The sequence below is a fragment of the Gorilla gorilla genome, chromosome 2, assembly GCF_029281585.2.
Source record: "Gorilla gorilla gorilla isolate KB3781 chromosome 2, NHGRI_mGorGor1-v2.1_pri, whole genome shotgun sequence".
NCBI lineage: Eukaryota > Metazoa > Chordata > Mammalia > Primates > Hominidae > Gorilla > Gorilla gorilla.
Genome location: NC_086017.1, coordinates 49089956 through 49110449, shown reverse-complemented (window position 1 = coordinate 49110449; position 20494 = coordinate 49089956). Strand labels below are relative to the sequence as shown.

The 20494-nt window shown below is 52.1% G+C and overlaps 1 protein-coding gene across 4 annotated transcripts; it reads left to right on the top strand.

Moving 5' to 3' along the window:
- Nucleotides 1-11087: 11087 nt before the first annotated feature.
- XIRP1 (xin actin binding repeat containing 1) lies at nucleotides 11088-20463 on the top strand. 4 transcript variants are annotated; one of them, XM_019024449.4, is made up of 3 exons: nucleotides 11088-11237; nucleotides 14155-17591; nucleotides 18019-20463. In XM_019024449.4, exons 2-3 carry the CDS (start codon nucleotides 14235-14237, stop codon nucleotides 18025-18027), a joined length of 3366 nt encoding a protein of 1121 aa, XP_018879994.4. In that variant the 5' UTR covers nucleotides 11088-11237; nucleotides 14155-14234; the 3' UTR covers nucleotides 18028-20463. The 4 variants fall into 4 exon arrangements, with proteins under 4 accessions (XP_018879994.4, XP_018879992.4, XP_055237301.2 ...); XM_019024447.4 differs by having other exon boundaries at nucleotides 14155-20463; XM_055381326.2 differs by having other exon boundaries at nucleotides 11097-11237; nucleotides 14234-20463.
- Nucleotides 20464-20494: the final 31 nt, after the last annotated feature.

The window sequence follows — 20494 nt, the reverse complement described above, 5'->3', positions numbered from 1 at the left end:
CTGACTCTAAGCCCGCTTCTCTTCACAGACCCCTGCGAGTGCTGCTCCCCTCACAGCCTCAATCCCCATCTGCACACAAACACTTGCCAGCCCAGTCTTCTCTCCTGAGCTCCACATCTGATTGCCTGATCCCCAGAAAGCCAGCTCTGACTGGGACAGCCCGACATTTAATGCTTATCTTGTCCAAAGTCAGCCTGTGGTCTCCACACACCACCAACCACCCTGCCCCTTCTCCCACTCCCACTGCCCCCACTTATGCATCCCCCACTCACTTATCCAGACAGCCGGGTAGCAGCCCAGAGTTTTCCCTTCCTCACCTCCAGGGTCACTAGATGGTTTTCAGAAGTTGCATCAAACAGTACACCAAGCACTTTAGCATATTTTAGCTCGTTTAGGTTCTGTCGACTCTGACTCCTGGGCAGCCCTCAGACAGTCCCTCCTCTCCCTCATCTGCCACCATCAGATCCTCATCACATGGAACCTGGACTGCTGGGACAGATTCCCTGCCCTGTCTCCTCCCCTGTGGACTGCCTCTAACCAACTCTATACTCCAACTTGCCCCTGATTAAAATCCTTCAGGATGGGACCCAAACTTCCATGCCTGCCATTCAGTTTTCACAACTTGGCTCCATGTGCTCCAAGACCACGCTCCACCTCTGCCCATCCATCCTGCCTTCAAAGCACACTGCACACGTCACACCATCCAAGCCTCTGTGCCTTTGCCACTCTCTTCCCTTTGCCCAGAATCTCCTTCCCTCATCTTCTCATGTCCAAAGTGTCTCATCCCCGCTGTACAGACAAAGAAACAAGTTCATTTTATTATTTTTATTTTTTTGAGACAGAGTCTTGCTCTGTTGCCCAGGCTGGAGTGCATTGGTATGATCTCAGCTCACTGCAACCTCCACATCCCTGGCTCAAGCAATTCTCCTGCCTCAGCCTCCCAAGCAGCTGGGATTACAAGCACCCGCCACCATGCCCGGCTAATTTTTGTATTTTTAGTAGAGATGGGGTTTCACCATGTTGGCCAGGCTAGTCTCAAACTCCTGACCTCAGGTAATCTGCCCACCTCTGCCTCCCAAAGTGTTGGGATTACAGGCGTGAGCCCCTGCACCTGGCCAGGAACAGGTTCAGAGAGCTGACACAATTGCCCAAGGTTGTAGAGCTGGGAAGTAGTGGAGCTGGGGTCCCAAAGGAAAACTATCTGAAACAGGCTCTTTTCACTGCTCTGCAGGGTCCAGACTTTATTCCAAGTCTCAGCTTCCCCATGTGTAAAAGGGGGAAATAAAAAAACAAAGGAGTCCTCCTGCTCCGACTTTGCCTGATCAGGATTTCTTGATTCTGAGATGCTCTGAAGTTCCCTGGTGACCTGGGGGCACTGAGCACAGCTGCCTCAGGTCCCTAGCCAGCCACTGAGTGGAGAGTGCTCAGGCCAGACCCCCCTCAGGGACTGCCTGCGTGACCTGTGAGTGCTTTCCACTAAGAACACTATGACCAGTAGGCGGCAGGGCCTCCTGCCTGCCCTCAAGTTCTCCAGTTTCCAGTCTGTGTTCCTTATCTATTGCTGTGTAGCAAAATACCACAAAATTATCAGTTTAAGAGGATGTTTCCACTCACAGTTCTGAAGCTCAGAGGTCCTACAGACATGGCTGGGTTCTCTGCTCAAGGTTTCCAAGGCTGAACCTCGGCTGTGTTCTCATCTGGAAACTGAAGAGAAATCTTCCAGGCTCATTCATGTTGGGGAAAGGATTCAATTTCCCGAGTTTCCAGGATTGAGGTTCCTGTTTTCTTGAGGCTGTTAGCCTCTCCTGGCTCCTTGCAGTCACCCACAGTCCTTCTCCTGTGATCCCTCCAAGTTCAAGTCAGCAATGGTGCGGCAAATTCCCCTCATGCTTCAAATCTCTCTTCGCATTTCTCTTCTGCCACCAGTTTGGGAAAACTTTTGAGGGGCCATCTTTAGAAGTCTGACCAGACCCTCATTCATCAGGCGTTTGCTATCTGCTCCACACCTAACCTGTACTCAGCAGTGCTGGGGGGCAGAAATGAACAAAATTTGACCACATGGCCTCTGGGACTCCTGTCTCAATACCCCTCTATTCATCTGTGCTTAACCAGATTTTCCTCCTACCTGTCCATACTTAGGCCATACCTCCTACCTAAATGCTGTTCCCCACCATATTCATTGGCCAAAGCTGCCATATCAAAATACCACAGACTGGATAGCTTTTAAACAGACATTTCTGTTCTCACAGTTCTGCAGGCTGAAAGTCCAAGATCAAGGTGTCAGCAGGGTTGGTTTCTGGTGAGGTCTCTCTCCCTGGCCTGCAGACAGCCGCCTTCTCACTGTGTTCCCACACTGCCCTCCCTTTGTGCATGTACATCCCTGGTGTTTCTTCCTCTTCTTATAAGGACACCGACAGGGCTATGGCCACACTTTTATGAATTCATTTAACCTTAATTACCTCTTTAAAGGGCCTATCTCCAAATATAGTCACATTTCAAGGTACTGGGGCTTCCACATATGAATTGGGGGAGGGGAAGAAAATTTAGTCCACAATACCCACCATCTCCACCCATCAAGTATCTCATTTGGGGGGCTCAGTTCACAGGCTGCCTCTTGCATAAAACCACCCTAGATGGAGTTTGTGTCTCACCGGGTCCCCCAACACCCAGTTGGTACTTCTGTTCCCACCATGTCAGTTTCCCACTAGACTGGGAGGGTCTAGGGAAGGCTCCAAAGCTGACAAGTTGGTGTGCCCTGGGAATCCTCCAGCAGAGGCCTGCTCCCAGTAGGGCATCAATAAGTGTTGGGGAGGAACAGAGGAGCAGGGGATGCTAACAAGGTCAAGCGACAGGGCCCCCAACCCCAGGGGAACTGACAAAGGCTGCCAACCACACATCTTCCTAGTGAAAAGTGTTCTGGGTCCCCAAGACTGCTGCATGGCTGACGACAGTTCTGCAAGCCCAAGGACTAGGGGGCAGCCACCTCTCAGCTTTCTGCAGCCCCACTCAGGCAGAGTTGGACCAAGTCCTTAGAGAGACTTAGGCCTGTCTCATCCCCCATTACATCCCTTCTCACAAGGTATCCCTGGGCGCTATAGAAGTATACCTGCCACCCTGATCAAGGGTTCAGGAAACCTGAGTTCTAGTCCTTGATGTGCCTCTCGCTTACTGTATCACTTTAACATCTTAACATAACTTCGCTGAGCCTTTGTTTCCTCACCTGTAAAATGGGCCCAAATAACTTTCTCACAGGGCTTCTGTGAGGATTGCATGAAGTCAAGCACATGCAAAAGGACCTCAGAACACTGGAGCCGGATATTAAAGGAGGGAGGGATTTGAACATTGGCAGCTCTGGGAAAGGTGTTCTAAGCCAAGAAAAGTGAACTAAATGTTAACACTTTTACCTTCCCTGTGGCTGTTAACCATAAACAAATCGCTTTCCTTTGCTGGGCCTTAGGTTTTTCAACTGGAAAATAGGAATTTGGATTCAATCTTTCCCTGTCAATGAGATTTTTGACCCGGAGAGGACTTTAAATACCATTGACTGTTATCTTATACATTTCACAGATGGGGAAAATGAAGAGGGGTTGTCAGGGCAGTAGTGGGGCTAGGACTGAGGACTCCTGACTTCCAGGCCAGCGCTTGCCCCAGCACCTTTCGGCCTCTCTCAGTGCGCAGACCCAGCCAGAGCTGATATAAGCCGACTATTTGCCCTAAACACCTCACAGGGATTAACCCTCTACATCTATGCTGTCCAATATAGTCTCCACTCACCACATTTGGCTACTGAGCACTTGAATTATGACAAGGGTAACAAAATGCAAAATGCACAGATGGTTTCTTTAGTTTTATTTAATTCACTCAAATTTTAAAACTGATAATTAAGTTACTAGAAAATTTTAAGTGTGCTTGAACAACTTGAGAATCTACTTTTCAGCAATACATTTTATTAAATATAGATGAAGTGGTTTTTCTCGTTGTTGTTGTTGTTTGAGACAGGGTCTCACTGTCACCCAGACTGGAGTACAGTGGTGCCATCTCGGCTCACTACAGCCTTGACCTCCCAGGCTCAGGTGATCCTCCCACCTCAGCTTCCCAAGGAGCTGGGACTGCAAGTGTGTGCCACCACTCCTGGCTAATCTTAGTAGAGACAGAGTTTTGCCACATTGTCCAGGCTGGTCTCAAACTCCTGTGCTCAAGAAATCCACCACCCTAGGCCTCACGAAGTGCTGGGATTACAAGTGTGCACCACCATGCCTGGCCAGATAAAGTGTTTCTGATGAAAATTTAGTGTCTGAATTAAGATATACTATAAATATAAAATATACACTGGATTTCAAAGATAATTCAAAATATCTTATTAATAATTTTATATTAATTTATGTGCAAATGATACTTTGGAAATCTAGGTCAAATAAAATATTAAAATTCATTTCATCTCTTTTTTTCACTTTTTAAAATGTGGCTACTAGAAAATTTTAAATGACTTATATGGCTCTCTCTCACACTATTTGGCTTATATTATTTAGACAAATTGCATTATTTTTCTACCCAACAGCACTGGCCCAAATCTTCAAAGCAACCCCATGACGTGGGCCTGCTATTATCTCCTTCATCTCACAGATATGGGAACCTAACATAGCATATGCTGCCCGTGTCCCATACTATCTTGCCCCACTTGGGGTCACCTATAACTTCCATAGACAGTTCCTGTAAGAGCTTCCTACTTCAAATACTTGCATCTTCTCTCTGCCTAAGGAGCAGGCAAGAAGTACAGGGGAAGAGGAGGTAGATAGCACTTCCTGAAACAGCACCCAATCAATGGGAGGTGAGGGTTGGTAGACAAATACCCCATTGTCTTAGTCCATTTTCTGTTGCTTATAGCAGAATAACTGAAACTGGGTCATTTATGAAGAAAAGAAATTTACTTCCTATAGTTATGGAAGCCAAGCAGTCAAAGGTTGAGGAATGGCATTTGGTAAGGACCTTCTTGCTGGTGAGGACTCTCTGCAGAATCCCAAGGCAGCTCAGGGCATCATATGGCCAGGGGGCTGAGAGTGCTTGCTGTGGTGTCTCTTGCTCTTCTAATAAAGCCATCAGTCCCACTCCCATGACAACCCATTAATCCATTAATCTACTAATATAATCTATTAATCCATGAATGGCAGAACCCTTATGACCCAATCACCTCTTAAAGGCTGCCAAGATTCAATACTGCCACATTAGGGCTTAAATTTCAACTTGAGTTTTAGAGGGGACAAATATTCAAACCATAGCACTCACTTTCCTCACCCCAAGTGAGGCATGCACTACCCCCATCTGTCAGAGGGTCTCAAGTGAGATTAAACTCAGTTTCATGATGAAGTGGAATCTATCCCTAGGATACAAGAATAGTTCGACACACAAAAATCAATTAATATTATACACCACTTTAACATAATAAAGGATAAAATCACATGATCATCTCAGTTGACTTAGAAAAAGCATTTGATGGCCGAGCCTGGTGGCTCACCCCTGCAATCCCAGCACTTTGGGAGCGGGAGGCTGGTGGATCACTTCAGGCCAGGAGTTTGAGACCAACCTGGCCAACATGGTGAAACCCCATCTCTACTGAAAAAAATAGAAAAATTAGCCAGGTGTGGTGGAGTGCACCTGTAATCCCAGCTACTTGGGAGGCTGAGGCAGGAGAATCACTTGAACCGGGGAGGTGGAGGCTCGGAGGCTGCAGTGAGCCAAGATCATGCCACTGCACTACAGCCTGGGTGACAGAGTGAGACTCGATAAAAAAAGAAAGAAAGAAAGAAAGAAAGAAAGAGAAAGAAAGGGAGAGAAAGAAAAGAAAAGGCATTTGATACCTTCTATTCCTAGTTTATTGACAGCTTAAGCAGTCAATAAACTAGGAATAGAAGGAAGGCACATCCTAACTAGGAATAGAACGAAGGAACATCAACATACTAATAGCTGTATATGAAAAGCTCACAGCTAACTTCATACTCAGCAGTGAAAAACTGAAAACTTTTCCTCTAAATTTAGTAACAAGGCAGGTACGCTCCCTCTCACCACTTCTATATTGAGTAGACATAGTACCGAAGTCCTAGCCAGAACAATTAGGCAAGAAAAAGAATAAAAGTTAATCAAATCAGAAAAGTAAAACTGTCCCTGTTTGCAGATTCTTATGTATAGAAAACTCTTAAAGGCTCCATTTAAAAAACTGTTAGAACTAATGATGAAAACTCAGTAAAGTCGTGGGATACAAAATCAACAGATGAAAATCAGTTGTGTTTCTATACTCTAACAATGAACTACCTGAAAAGGAAATTAGAAGATTAAGCCCCACTTGTTTACAGAGGTAACCCACTTTCATCCCTTCCCTTACTCACTTCTCTACCCTCACTACATTCCTGGGATCCTCTCCCAGTTAAATCACTTGCACTCAAATGCTCGTCTCAGATTCTGCTCTTGGAATAACCTAAATACAGACATTAAGGTACAGAGAGCTGAAAGACTCTCAGAGGTCAAATAAATAGTAAGAGACAGACTGGCAATTTGATCTGAGGCCATCTGACACCAGCTCCCACTCTCTCAAACACCATGCTCTGTTTCCTCTCACACGGTAGCCATGATATTCCCATGGCAGGAGGGTGGAGACTCTCCCCTCAAATCTGCTGACCCTAGAGCAAAAAATCCCTTCTCTGGCTTCAGATGATTCTTCTCTGGTATCAAGAGGCTGAGCAGACCCTTCCCCTGCAGGCTTGGAACAGAGCCAGCCTGGCTGCCCAAGCTGTCCTCCTGGCACCAGTGCCTGCTTCCCAGCCAGCAGGAAGCCAGGACTGCCAGCCAGTGCCAGGGTAGCCAGGAGTTGCACAGCTATTAAGTGTCACAGGTGGGATTCAGCCTCAAGCAGTCTGGCTCCTATCATTCTTGAATCCTGTCTCTCCTGAAACTTGAAGTGAGTCAACTGCCAGCTACTTACTCAGCTCCTTCATGATTTATGCATGAATTTCTGCCCAAACCCAACTTTGATGGAGCCCCACTTGGAGGGAGGGGCCGGTAGGAGATGATGCCCTGGACCCTAAAAACCAGCAGGCTCCCAAAAAGAGGACTGCGATAGCTGGAAGGGAACCACCCTTCCCTCACACCCCCTCCCCGAGCACCTCGCTGCCTGTTGACAAAGATCAGCTGTTCAACCTCAGGATATTTATTTATTTCCAGCCTCGTTCCCAAAATGATTTCAGAGAGCTTAAAGAAATAGATGCACAGTATCTCCACTGTTAAAGTAAGTTAAAATGGAGCTCAGACCTGAAGCATCCCTAAGCAGGCAAAACAAGTTAGGTCTCGTAAGGGACCTTAACCTTGCTTGATTTGTAGACATGCAAAACTGGAGCTCTTCCTTTCTTCTTTCTTTCCTTCCTTCCTTCCTTCTTTCTTTCCTTTCTTTCTTTTTCTTTCTTTTTCCTTCCTTCCTTTCTTCCTTTTCCTTCCTTCCTTCTTTCTTTCTTTCTTTTTTCTTTTCTTTTCTTTTTTTTGAGACAGGATCTCACTTTGCCACCTAGCCTGGAATGCAGTGGCATAATCACGGCTCACTGCAGCCTCCACCTCTCTGGCTTAAGCGATTCTCCCACTTCAGCCTCCCAAGTAGCTGGGACAACAAGTGCACGCCACCACACTCAGCTAATATTTTCTTTTATTTTTTGTAGAGACGAGGTCTTGCTATGTTGCCCAAGCTGGTCTCCAACTCCTGGGCTCAAGTGATCCTCCCACCTCAGCCTCCCAAAGTGCTCAGATTACAGGTGTGAGTCACCATGCCTGCCCTTGAGCTATTTCTTGTAAATGCCTATATTAAAGAAAAATAAAACTTAAGTGCAACTAATGAGAAGCAGCCAGCACAAATAATTATATAACCAGGGACTTTCCAATGGGATAGATCAAATAAGGCAACTGTATAACTGTAACCAATCAAATATTATATTTGCTTTACTTCTGTATCTGTCTTATAAAAACCTCCCGCTTGTGCTCCCTCAGTAGAGTTCCCAAGCCACTTCTGGTTTGGGACTGCCTGATTCAAAAATTGTTGTTTGCACAAATAAACTCTTAAAAAATTTATTGTGCCTCAGTTTACCTTCTTAATACCACTAAAGATACTCCAGTAAATAATGCCTAGTTTACTACCTTGACAGCCTCATAATTAATACCATGATGATGTGATATCATTAGATCATTACACACAGAGTGACTAGCTTGTCCTGGTTTTGTTAGAACTTTTCCAGTTTTAAAACTGAACATCCCTTGTCTTGCAAAACTCCTCGGACACAGACAACAAAAAGTTGATCACCCTCATTACACAGGATTTGGACCATAAAGTCTACTTGCTAGATTAAAAATTTAGCTCTGAGTTTCCTAGCAGCCAAGTCAAAGAGAAACACCATATGTCATAAAAATTGTTTATTCTATTGACAATTCTCCTTCCAGAAAAATTTATTTTCTTATTTATTTTAACATCTATAACAGCACTATCCGTAGAACTTTCTGAAATAATGGAAACATTCTGCACTATTCAATATAATAGTTTCAGGCCGGGCGCGGTGGCTCACGCCTGTAATCCCAGCACTTTGGGAGGCGGAGGCAGGTGGATCACCTGAGGTCAGGAGTTTGAGACCAGCCTGGGCAACATGGTGAAACCCCATCTCTACTAAAAATACAAAAATTAGCTGGGCACGGTGGCACACACCTGTAATCCCAGCTACTCGGGTGGCTAAGGCAGGAGAATCGCTTGAACCCAGGAGGTGGAGGTTGCAGTGAGCCGAGATCGCGCCACTGCACTCCAGCCTGGGCGACAGAGCGAAACTCCGTCTCAAAAACAAACAAGCAAACAAAATCAATATAATAGTTGCTAGCCACTTGTCTCTATGGAGCACTTCAAATATGGCTAGTGTAGTGAAATAACTGAGTTTTTATTTTATTTCATTTTAATGTACTTAAATTTAAATAGCCTCATTTGGCTAGTGGCAACTCTATTGGACAGCACAGCTGTACTAGATACAAAGAAACCAAGTGCTCAGAAAGAGCCTCTTTCCTAATATTGAGGCCTGAGGAATTTCTCCCATGAGTTATCACAGGAGGTGAGTACAAAAGTGAGTTCCACCTAGGGGCTTTTCTTTTTTTATATTATATACAGTATAATAGCTGGCTCTTCTAAAGCATAGGCTATGTGCTAAGTACTCTCAGGCACTTTTTTTTTTTTGAGACAGAGTCTTGCTCTATCGCCCAGGCTGGAGTGCAGGGGTGCGATCCCAGCTCACTGCATCTTCTGCCTCCCAGGTTCAATTTTCCTGCCTCAGCCTCCCAAGTAGTTGGGATTACAGGTGTGTGCCACCACACCCAGCTAATTTTTTATATTTTTGGTAGAGACAAGGTTTCCCCATGTTGGTCAGGCTGGTCTGGAACTCCTGACCTCAAGTGATCCACCATCCTCAGCCTGCCGAAGTGTGCTGAGATTACAGGCGTGAGCCACCATGCCTGGCTGGAGGCACTCTTTTCATATAATAATTCCTTCAATTCTCAAAACTATCCTAGAAAGTAAGAAATTTCAGTACCCACAGGGAGAAAGCTCCTCCCAGGAGAAATCCTGAGAAACCTAAGGCTGCCCTTTCCCTGAAACACTGGTACATCGGTCTCCCTGCCCTTCCTAGAGAGAGCCAGGAGCCTGGGGGACAGGCAGAGGGCTAGAAAAGAGCAGGGGAAGAGACAAGAGGGAGGAAGACCAGGAAGAGGGGGTTCCCAGATGTCCTTACCCCCATCCGAGCTGACGCTGCAGGACTGACATTGACTACATGGAAAAAGTGAGCAATGTCTGGCATCACCCCCTGGTACCAGAGGGCATTTGGGGAGTCAGAAGGAAGACCTCATGTGCCAGGCCACAGAATGCACCTGCATACCCACAGGCATGGAGCCTGGGCCAGGCCCACCTAGGACAAAACACCTCTTTCGAGTTTTTTGCGGATGGTCCCCTGACATCCTTCACCACACTGGTCTGACTGCCAGGATCTCTTGGGCCTCCTGGGCCCCTCACGCCCTGGTAAGCAAAGGAGGAGGCAGGTGTGACCCCCCCGCCCCCGCCACCACTCCATCTGTGACTGGGAAGCTGATGACTCCAGGGTCAGAAATAACCCCACGGTCAGCTCCCTGCATGCCGCTCTTCCCCTCCCCTCCATTCCCAGAAAGCCTGGGCCCTGAGTCAGAGGGAAGAGTCGAGAAGAAAGGACTCAGATAATCTGGAATGAAAACCATAGAGTCCTGCTGTGGAATTCATTCATTGGGAGGCCGAGGCAGGTGGATTACCTGAGGTCAGGAGTTCGAGACCAGCCTGGCCAACATGGTGAAACCCCATCTCTACTAAAAATACAAAAATTAACTGGGTGTAGTGGCGCAAAGGAGGAGCTGGGACTGGCCAATCTCGGCCCAGTGAAGAGCTGGGCCTGGTAATTCAGATGTCTTCCCCCCAAATCCAGCTTCATCGGGGATGTGTTGACCTGTGCTGTGGGGCACAGGGTGGAATGGATAAGAAAGAAGGAACTCTTTAGTGCAGAAGGGAATGGGGAAGAAAGAGAGCTGAGCCTCACACTCAGAGGTATCCAAGCTCAGAACAGAGAAGGAGGTTCCCAGCCTGCCCTCAGGAGACCTCCAGTCTCCTGGCACGGTGGGTGGAGACACGTCAGGAAGAGTCAGAGGCAGGGCCAGAGTAGAATGATGGGGGCTCACAAGACGGGAGCAAGCTGTCCAAGGTGTCAGATGCCTCTTCTTATTCACTCTCTCAAAATAGTCTGGGACACCCCCAACCCCACAACCCAGCTGAGTCACTGACCCCAATCCCCAGATCAGACTCTGGATGAATGAAGCTTCTCCCCCTCTGTTTCCCCTCCCCAGCCCAAAGGACATGTAACTGATTCCCCAGGATGGAAGAGTGACTTCCACAAGACCTAAAAATAACCGAACCACTTAATACTCTGAACATAGCCTCTCCTACCCGCCCCCACCACGGCCCACCCACTAGCCAGCAAGATAAAGGCAGCTGCTGGGGCTGGCAGGGGACAGAGACCTGGAGCCAGGGCAGCAAGAAGGTGTCTGTTGGAGCCAGCAGAACAGAACCAATTTGAACAAGAACCTCCAGAGGAACGACGAACCCTGAGACCACAGCTGCTACAGACCACAAACACCCCATCAGCCAAGAGAGACCCTCGGTGAGTAACCTACCTCTCCATCCTTCCACAGCAAGGCTGGCTTTCACAGCTGGGATCCCCTCTCCTTCTGAAATGGACGTATTAGGGATGGCTCTGAGTAGGGGAAGGAGATTGAGGGGCATGCATGGGAGGAGGTGAGTGGAAGTCTCAGACATAAAGAACCCACAAAGGAGGTAAAGACAGCGTGAGCCCCATGGGAGCTCTCAGAGTGGCTGCCACAGGCCTGAAGCGAGCAGAAAGGACAGGCTCCAGCCAGGCTGGCATGATCCAGAAAGGCCTGGAGTTGTGATTTCTAAAATACAGGTATGGAGTGCCTCAGGCTTCAGGGCTTCCTCCCAGGGAAGCTTCAGGCAGGCCCAGGATCTGGAGGAAGGAGGAACAGAAAAGAGGTGGGGGCAGGGGGCTGTAAGTAGGCCTGAGTGTGCATTGCTAGAACAAGCCCCATGCCTAGTTGTTGTGGATGACACTCTTGGCATATCTGGCCCAGGGATAGCTCCCAGGGGCTGGCCGGAGCCCAGCTCCCTACATATCATAGCCTAAAATCTGGGGTGGAATTCGGACTCTGCCCATGTCCATAGTCTTGCCCAGTGGGAAAGCCCCCAGGGCAGATCTGGGGGGCTCAGGGGAGGGAGACCAGATCTGAATTTGCCCAGATGTAAAGACATATGGAGCCAGCTGGGCCAAGGAGGAGGTGACCTGAGGACAGCAGGGGGACCATCCTGAGAGGCTGGCCCAGCCCTAGGAGACCAAGCTCTAGGACAGTTCTTGGAGCTCACCCCACCTAAGTCTGGTCCCAGTTATGAATTCTGTCCCGACTCTACACTTGCCCCAGGAGTCTCAAGCCAGGCAAAGATGGTGGTGGGAAGGCCAGGAGTCAGGAGACATGCTTCAGGCTTTGCTACTGCCTTGCTGAGCCTCCTTGGACAGCTCTTTTCCCCTCTTTGGGCCTCTGTTTCCCTATTTGAACAATAAGGGGTTTAGATCGAGTGACCTCTGAGGGTCCTTAGGCCTGACATCCCTGGACTCCATGATAATAACTGTCTGTGGCCTTAGCAGAGATTCTGGAAATTCCTGGGGGCGGGGGTGGGGTGAAGCTGATGGTCTGCACATGCCATCTGCTCAGGCCACCCTGGTGGTGACAGGATGGAGTAGAGGTGGAGACAGGCTCAGGTTTGCCTTGGGCAGGGGTTCCTCATTGGAGCTCAGAAATGAAAGAAAACCACCCAGAGCTTTGATGAGACTCAGGCTGCAGGTTTCAGAGCTCACATTCCCCAAAGGTTCTGATGTCTTTGGTGGACATGCCAGGGTGGGCATGGGGTCAGCAGGTCTCAGTTTCCTCTCTCCTCCTTCTGAGGTAGCCATAGGGAGGAAGTCCTGCCCCACTTACTTCCAGTACCTCCCCCCAGTGCAGACTCCTTTGGCCAGGGAAGGTGTCCAGGTTCTAGCACCTGGCTGGCCTGCAGCCCAGGGGCCTGACACCAGCCCAGGAGGCAGGATAGGGGAGCCCAGCCTAATGAAGGAGATGAGGTGAGCCAAGGGTACTGAGGGTCCCCACTGGCTGGGCCTCAGCCTCCCTCTGAGCCCAGGGCTGCTGTTCTGAGGCCAGGACCTCAGCTATATTTAGCACCCTGTGTGGTGCAGAGCAGTGGGTCAGGGGCAGCAGGAGGGGGCACATGCTTCCCATTCTTTCCCTACTGGCCTCTGGGGACTGTTAGTACACCTGTCACAAGAGAGATAAGACATACATGGACAGAGACCAGAGAAGGGCTTGAGGGGTGGGAGGCCATTGAGGGGCGGGGGTGTAGCTGGGGAGAGGCTGAGCTGGGGTGGCCATGAGGCCTGCTGGGGTAGGGCTTAGCCTGAAGCCCCCTGAGTCCGAGCCCCTGAAGCTGTACTTGCTTGCTTAGAGAGCGGTCTCCAGGAGCAAGAGGCAGGGCTGTCTCTGCAGAAAGGACCCTGATCCCATGGTCCTCTCCCTGGTTGTTGTCACCCTCATATCCTCCCAGGGGTGCCTGCTGGGGAATAGACGGGTTCTATGGCCAATAAGAAAGCTTTACACCTGCTACCCTCATTTCTTGAGGCCATGCCCTAAATGTAGTCTAGGGACCCCAAGCCAGCACGGCCTTCCATTTGTTCACCAAGATCTGACTCTGGGCCTAAGTTCCCTCATCTTTATTTATAAATGATTGTGCTAAAAGACCTTTGAGATCCCCCTAGCTCAGACATTCTCAGTCTTCGAGTATAATGCAGAAAACCCTGACCAGATATTCAGAATTTGGATCTGGCCTAAGCACGAGATATCTGATGAGCAGCTTCCCAGCCCTGATTCTCAGCTGCTTCCGCTCTAGCATGGGCTGTTGGCCTCTGCTTGCCTCCTTGGGCCTGGGAAAGGTTGGAGTGCATTGACAGCCAAGAGGTAAAAGTTAGGCAGCGTTCCAGGTCAACGTGGCAAGTCTGCCCTCTGGTGTTCTGCAAAGGAATCTCGTCTCCATAGGAAATCAGTCACCAGTTTAGAGACCTGCCTCTCCAAGGCTGGGACTCCAAAAGTCAGGATTCCCCCAGGCCACTCCCCTGGCAGTCTTCCAGGGAAACACTGATTTTTAACAAAGGAAGGCGAGGATGGGGCATGTCCAGTTTGCCCACTGGAGGTTTATGCATCCCTTATGGAGCTAAAGGAAAGTGTCTCATGTCCAGTGGTACCATGGTCACTCCCTAGCAACGCATGAGATGTAGGGAAAGCAGGAACCCACTATGATTAATGGGTCCATGTCCTAAGTTCAAGACCTGTTGCCCACAAACCATGCAGGCAGCGAAGTGAAGCCCAGGCCAGGCACATAGAGAGAGGGAAGGAGTCTCTAAGCGTAAGTCACCCAGAGCTACTCTGACTCTGAGCCCTGTTTACTACCATTTCTCCCAGCATCCAGCCTCTACCCTGCTGAACATCTAGATCTAAGGCCCCCAATCCCATCCTCATCTCTGCCCCTTCTTCTCAGAAGGATGGCCGACACCCAGACACAGGTGGCCCCCACACCAACCATGAGGATGGCAACTGCAGAGGACCTGCCCCTCCCTCCACCCCCAGCCCTGGAGGACCTGCCACTGCCGCCACCCAAGGAATCCTTCTCCAAGTTCCATCAGCAGCGGCAAGCTAGTGAGCTCCGCCGCCTCTACAGGCACATCCACCCTGAGCTCCGCAAGAATCTGGCTGAGGCTGTGGCCGAGGATCTGGCTGAGGTCCTGGGCTCTGAGGAACCCACCGAGGGTGACGTTCAGTGCATGCGCTGGATCTTTGAGAACTGGAGACTGGATGCCATTGGAGATCACGAGAGGCCAGCTGCCAAGGAGCCCGTGCTGTGTGGTGATGTCCAGGCCACCTCCCGCAAGTTTGAGGAAGGCTCCTTTGCCAACAGCACAGACCAGGAGCCAACCAGGCCCCAGCCAGGTGGAGGAGATGTTCGTGCAGCCCGCTGGCTATTTGAGACAAAGCCACTGGACGAGCTGACAGGGCAGGCCAAGGAACTGGAGGCCACTGTGAGGGAGCCTGCAGCCAGCGGAGATGTGCAGGGTACCAGGATGCTCTTTGAGACGCGGCCGCTGGACCGCCTGGGCTCCCGCCCCTCCCTGCAGGAGCAGAGCCCCTTGGAACTGCGCTCAGAGATCCAGGAGCTGAAGGGTGATGTGAAAAAGACAGTGAAGCTCTTCCAAACCGAGCCCCTCTGTGCCATCCAGGATGCAGAGGGCGCCATCCATGAGGTCAAGGCCGCATGCCGGGAGGAGATCCAAAGCAACGCAGTGAGGTCTGCCCGCTGGCTCTTTGAGACCCGGCCTCTGGACGCCATCAACCAGGACCCCAGCCAGGTGCGGGTGATCCGGGGGATTTCCCTGGAGGAGGGGGCCCGGCCAGACGTCAGTGCAACTCGCTGGATCTTTGAGACGCAGCCCCTGGATGCCATCCGGGAGATCTTGGTAGATGAGAAGGACTTCCAGCCATCCCCAGACCTTATCCCACCTGGTCCAGATGTTCAGCAGCAGCGGCATCTGTTTGAGACCCGAGCACTGGACACTCTGAAGGGGGACAAAGAGGCTGGAGCAGAGGCCCCACCCAAGGAGGAAGTGGTCCCTGGTGATGTCCGCTCCACCCTGTGGCTATTTGAAACAAAGCCCCTGGATGCTTTCAGAGACAAGGTCCAAGTGGGTCACCTACAGCGAGTGGATCCCCAGGACGATGAGGGGCATCTATCCAGTGACAGCTCCTCAGCACTGCCCTTCTCTCAGAGTGCCCCCCAGAGGGATGGGCTAAAGGGGGATGTGAAGACTTTTAAGAACCTTTTTGAGACCCTTCCCTTGGACAGCATTGGACAGGGTGAGGTTCTGGCCCATGGGAGTCCAAGCAGAGAAGAAGGAACTGATTCTGCTGGGCAGGCCCAGGGCATAGGGTCCCCAGTGTATGCCATGCAGGACAGCAAGGGCCGCCTCCATGCCCTGACCTCTGTTAGCAGAGAGCAGATAGTCGGAGGTGATGTGCAGGGCTACAGGTGGATGTTTGAGACACAGCCCCTAGACCAGCTCGGCCGAAGCCCCAGTACCATCGACGTGGTGCGGGGCATCACCCGGCAGGAAGTGGTGGCTGGGGACGTTGGCACAGCTCGGTGGCTTTTTGAGACCCAGCCCCTGGAGATGATCCACCAACGGGAGCAGCAGGAACGACAGAAAGAAGAAGGGAAGAGTCAGGGAGACACCCAGCCTGAGGCACCCCCAAAGGGCGATGTGCAGACCATCCGGTGGTTGTTCGAGACTTGCCCAATGAGTGAGTTGGCCGAAAAGCAGGGGTCAGAGGTCACAGATCCCACAGCCAAGGCTGAGGCACAGTCCTGCACCTGGATGTTCAAGCCCCAACCTGTGGACAGGCCAGTGGGCTCCAGGGAGCAGCACCTGCAGGTTAGCCAGGTCCCGGCTGGGGAAAGACAGACAGACAGACATGTCTTTGAGACCGAGCCTCTTCAGGCCTCAGGCCGTCCCTGTGGAAGAGGGCCTGTGAGATACTGCAGCCGTGTGGAGATCCCTTCAGGGCAGGTGTCTCGTCAGAAAGAGGTTTTTCAGGCCCTGGAGGCAGGCAAGAAGGAAGAACAGGAGCCCCGGGTAATCGCTGGGTCCATCCCCACGGGTTCTGTCCACAAGTTCACTTGGCTTTTCGAGAATTGTCCCATGGGCTCCCTGGCAGCTGAGAGCATCCAAGGGGGCAACCTCCTGGAAGAGCAGCCCATGAGCCCTTCAGGCAACAGGATGCAAGAGAGCCAGGAGACTGCAGCTGAGGGGACCCTGCGGACTCTGCATGCCACACCTGGCATCCTGCACCATGGAGGCATCCTCATGGAGGCCCGAGGGCCAGGGGAGCTCTGTCTTGCCAAGTATGTGCTCTCGGGCACAGGGCAGGGGCACCCCTATATACGAAAGGAGGAGCTGGTGTCAGGTGAACTTCCCAGGATCATCTGTCAAGTCCTGCGCCGGCCAGATGTGGACCAGCAGGGGCTGCTGGTGCAGGAAGACCCAACTGGCCAGCTCCAACTCAAGCCGCTGAGGCTGCCAACTCCAGGCAGCAGTGGGAATATTGAAGACATGGACCCTGAGCTCCAGCAGCTGCTGGCTTGCGGTCTTGGGACCTCCATGGCAAGGACTGGGCTGGTGATGCAGGAGACAGAGCAGGGCCTGGTTGCACTGACTGCCTACTCTCTGCAGCCCCGGCTAACTAGCAAGGCCTCTCAGAGGAGCAGCGTGCAGCTGTTGGCCAGCTGCATAGATAAAGGAAACCTGAGTGGCCTGCACAGTCTGCGGTGGGAGCCCCCGGCTGACCCCAGTCCAGTGCCAGCCAGCGAGGGGGCCCAGAGCCTGCCCCCAACTGAGAGCATCATCCATGTTCCCCCACTGGACCCCAGCATGGGGATGGGGCATCTGAGAGCCTCAGGGGCCACCCCTTGCCCTCCTCAGGCCATTGGAAAGGCAGTCCCTCTGGCTGGGGAAGCTGCAGCACCAGCCCAATTGCAAAACACAGAAAAGCAGGAAGACAGTCACTCTGGACAGAAAGGGATGGCAGCCTTGGGAAAGTCAGAAAGAGCCACGACTACCCCTCCGGGGCCTGGGGCCCCAGACCTCCTGGCCGCCATGCAGAGTCTGCGGATGGCAACAGCTGAAGCCCAGAGCCTGCACCAGCAAGTTCTCAACAAGCACAAGCAGGGCCCCACCCCAACAGCCACTTCCAACCCCATCCAGGGCGGTCTTCGGAAAGCTGGGGCTACCCAAAGCAACATAAGGCCTGGGGGTGGAAGTGATCCCCGGATCCCAGCAGCCCCCAGAAAGGTCAGTAGGGAAGAGCAAGCACTACCCAGAGGGCTGCCTGGGGGGTGGGTGACAATTCAGGACGGCATCTACACCGCTCATCCTGTGAGGACCTTTGACCCACCTGGGGGTGTCCAGCCTTCTCAGAGGGAACCCCAGTCAAGGCACAGGGAGACTGCCCTCTCAGTCCAGGCTCCCCGCCCACTCCAGGGAGGCCCAGGTCAGAGTACTGGGCCAGGGCGGGAGGAGCCTGGGGGCTGCACACAGATGGCCTGGGGGCCACCAGGGAAGGCGATGGCAGAAGTCTGCCCAGGGGGGCTCCAAGCTGCAGAGACCACCCTGAAGACTGCCCCTCTAGGCCGCCACACTCTGGCCTCTGGGCCCCAAGCTGCAGGTGCCAGCCCGCACCCCCATAATGCCTTTGTTCCTCCTCCTCCTACTCTCTCAGCTGCTGTGACAGGACCTGACTTTCCAGCCGGAGCCCACCGTGATGAGGACTCCATCCAGCAGGCCTCTGAGCCCCTGAAGGACCCCCTTCTTCACTCCCACAGCAGCCCTGCTGGCCAGAGAACCCCTGGAGGGTCACAGACAAAGACCCCAAAACTGGAGCCCACCATGCCCCCAAAGAAGAAGCCACAGCTGCCTCCTAAACCTGCACACCTAACCCAGAGCCACCCTCCTCAGAGGCTGCCCAAGCCCTTGTCTCTGTCTCCCAGCTTTTCCTCGGAGGTGGGGCAAAGAGAACACCAACGAGGTGAGAGAGATACAGCCATCCCTCAGCCAGCCAAGGTTCCCACCACTGTAGGCCAGGGCCACATACCTCTGGCCAGATGTCCCAGTGGACATAGCCAGCCCAGCTTACAACATGGCCTCAGCACCATGGCCCCCAGGCCCACCAAGAATCAGGCTACAGGCAGCAATGCCCAGAGCTCTGAGCCCCCCAAGCTCAATGTCCTCAACCGTGATCCCACCTCACCACAGTGGGGCCCCAGCCCCTCAGGAGAGCAGCCCATGGAAGGTTCCCACCAAGGGGCCCCTGAGAGCCCTGACAGTCTGCAAAGAAACCAGAAAGAGCTCCAGGGCCTCCTGAACCAGGTGCAAGCCCTGGAGAAGGAGGCCGCAAGCAGTGTGGACGTGCAGGCCCTGCGGAGGCTCTTTGAGGCCGTGCCCCAGCTGGGAGGGGCTGCTCCTCAGGCTCCTGCTGCCCACCAAAAGCCTGAGGCCTCAGTGGAGCAGGCCTTTGGGGAGCTGACACGGGTCAGCACGGAAGTTGCTCAACTGAAGGAACAGACCTTGGCAAGGCTGCTGGACATTGAAGAGGCTGTGCACAAGGCACTCAGCTCCATGTCTAGCCTCCAGCCTGAGGCCAGTGCCAGAGGCCATTTCCAGGGACCTCCAAAAGACCACAGTGCCCACAAGATCAGTGTCACAGTCAGCAGTAGCGCCAGGCCCAGTGGTTCAGGCCAGGAGGTCGGGGGTCAAACCGCAGTCAAGAACCAAGCCAAGGTTGGATGCCACACTGAGGCCCAGAGTAAAGTCAAGATCAGAAATCACACAGAGGCCAGAGGTCACACAGCCTCAACTGCCCCTTCCACCAGGAGGCAGGAGACATCAAGAGAAGATTTGTGCCCTCCTCGGGTCTTACCTTCCAGCCGCGATTCACCCTCCTCCCCAACATTTATCTCCATCCAGTCGGCCACAAGGAAGCCTCTAGAGACTCCCAGCTTTAAGGGCAACCCTGATGTCTCAGTGAAAAGCACACAACTGGCTCAGGACACAGGCCAGGCCCTGCTCCACCAGAAAGGTGTCCAAGACAAAACTGGGAAGAAGGACGTCACCCAGTGCTCTGTGCAACCTGAGCCTGCCCCTCCCTCAGCCAGTCCCCTGCCCAGAGGGCGGCAAAAGAGTGTTCTGGAGCTACAGACGGGGCCAGGGAGCTCACAACACTATGGAGCCATGAGAACCGTGACTGAACAGTATGAGGAGGTGGACCAGTTTGGGAACACAGTCCTCATGTCTTCCACCACAGTCACAGAGCAGGCAGAGCCACCCAGGAACCCAGGCTCCCACCTCGGGCTCCACGCCTCCCCCTTGCTGAGGCAGTTCCTGCACAGCCCAGCTGGGTTCAGCAGTGACCTGACAGAAGCTGAGACGGTGCAGGTGTCCTGCAGCTACTCCCAGCCAGCTGCCCAGTGAGGCCCACCGCCTCCCACCACACCTGCCACCTGTTCCTGGCCTCCACTGCCCCAGGACTGAAGTGGGTACCTGCCTCCTGCACACTGGAGAAGGACCAAGAGGAAATGGCATCTTCAGAGGATTACTGTGGGCCATTTCCCTTTCGCAGTTCTTTCAATAGGCCCAGTTCTTCCAAATGGAAAAAGAAAGGTCTGGAGGAGGCCCACAGAGTTGCATGGGCGTGGGGGTAGGATGGGGGCTCCCAGCTGCTTGTGGAGGATGTAATATGTACAGACACACATGTTTTTCACACAGGCCTGGCCCACGCATCGACATGTGTGAATTTGCACACCACTGCCTGAATTGGAGCCCCCCAGAGTGTCCCTCTACCCAGAGTTTTTATTTCTTTAATTAGTCTGAGTGTTCCCAGCCATCTGCTCCTTAATCCCTGGAGAGGAACAGAGCCAACTGGACACAGCGTTGGTCTTTGTTTGGAATCACTGTGAGGTCTCCAGAAGAACCTGGCCGCCAGCCCCTTCATTACCATCTCCATCATTCAGCTGGTCATCTGGTGGCCCAAAGGTCACACAAAGAGTCAGCAATCAGCATGTCCCTAGAAGCCAAATGCACTGCCTTTCTCTGTCCCCATGACTGTCCCCCACTCTGCACCCCAAATGAGAAGCATACGGTCTGAATAAATCCAAGTTTTATTCTCTACTTTGTGCATGTCTGACTGTGTGTACATCTGT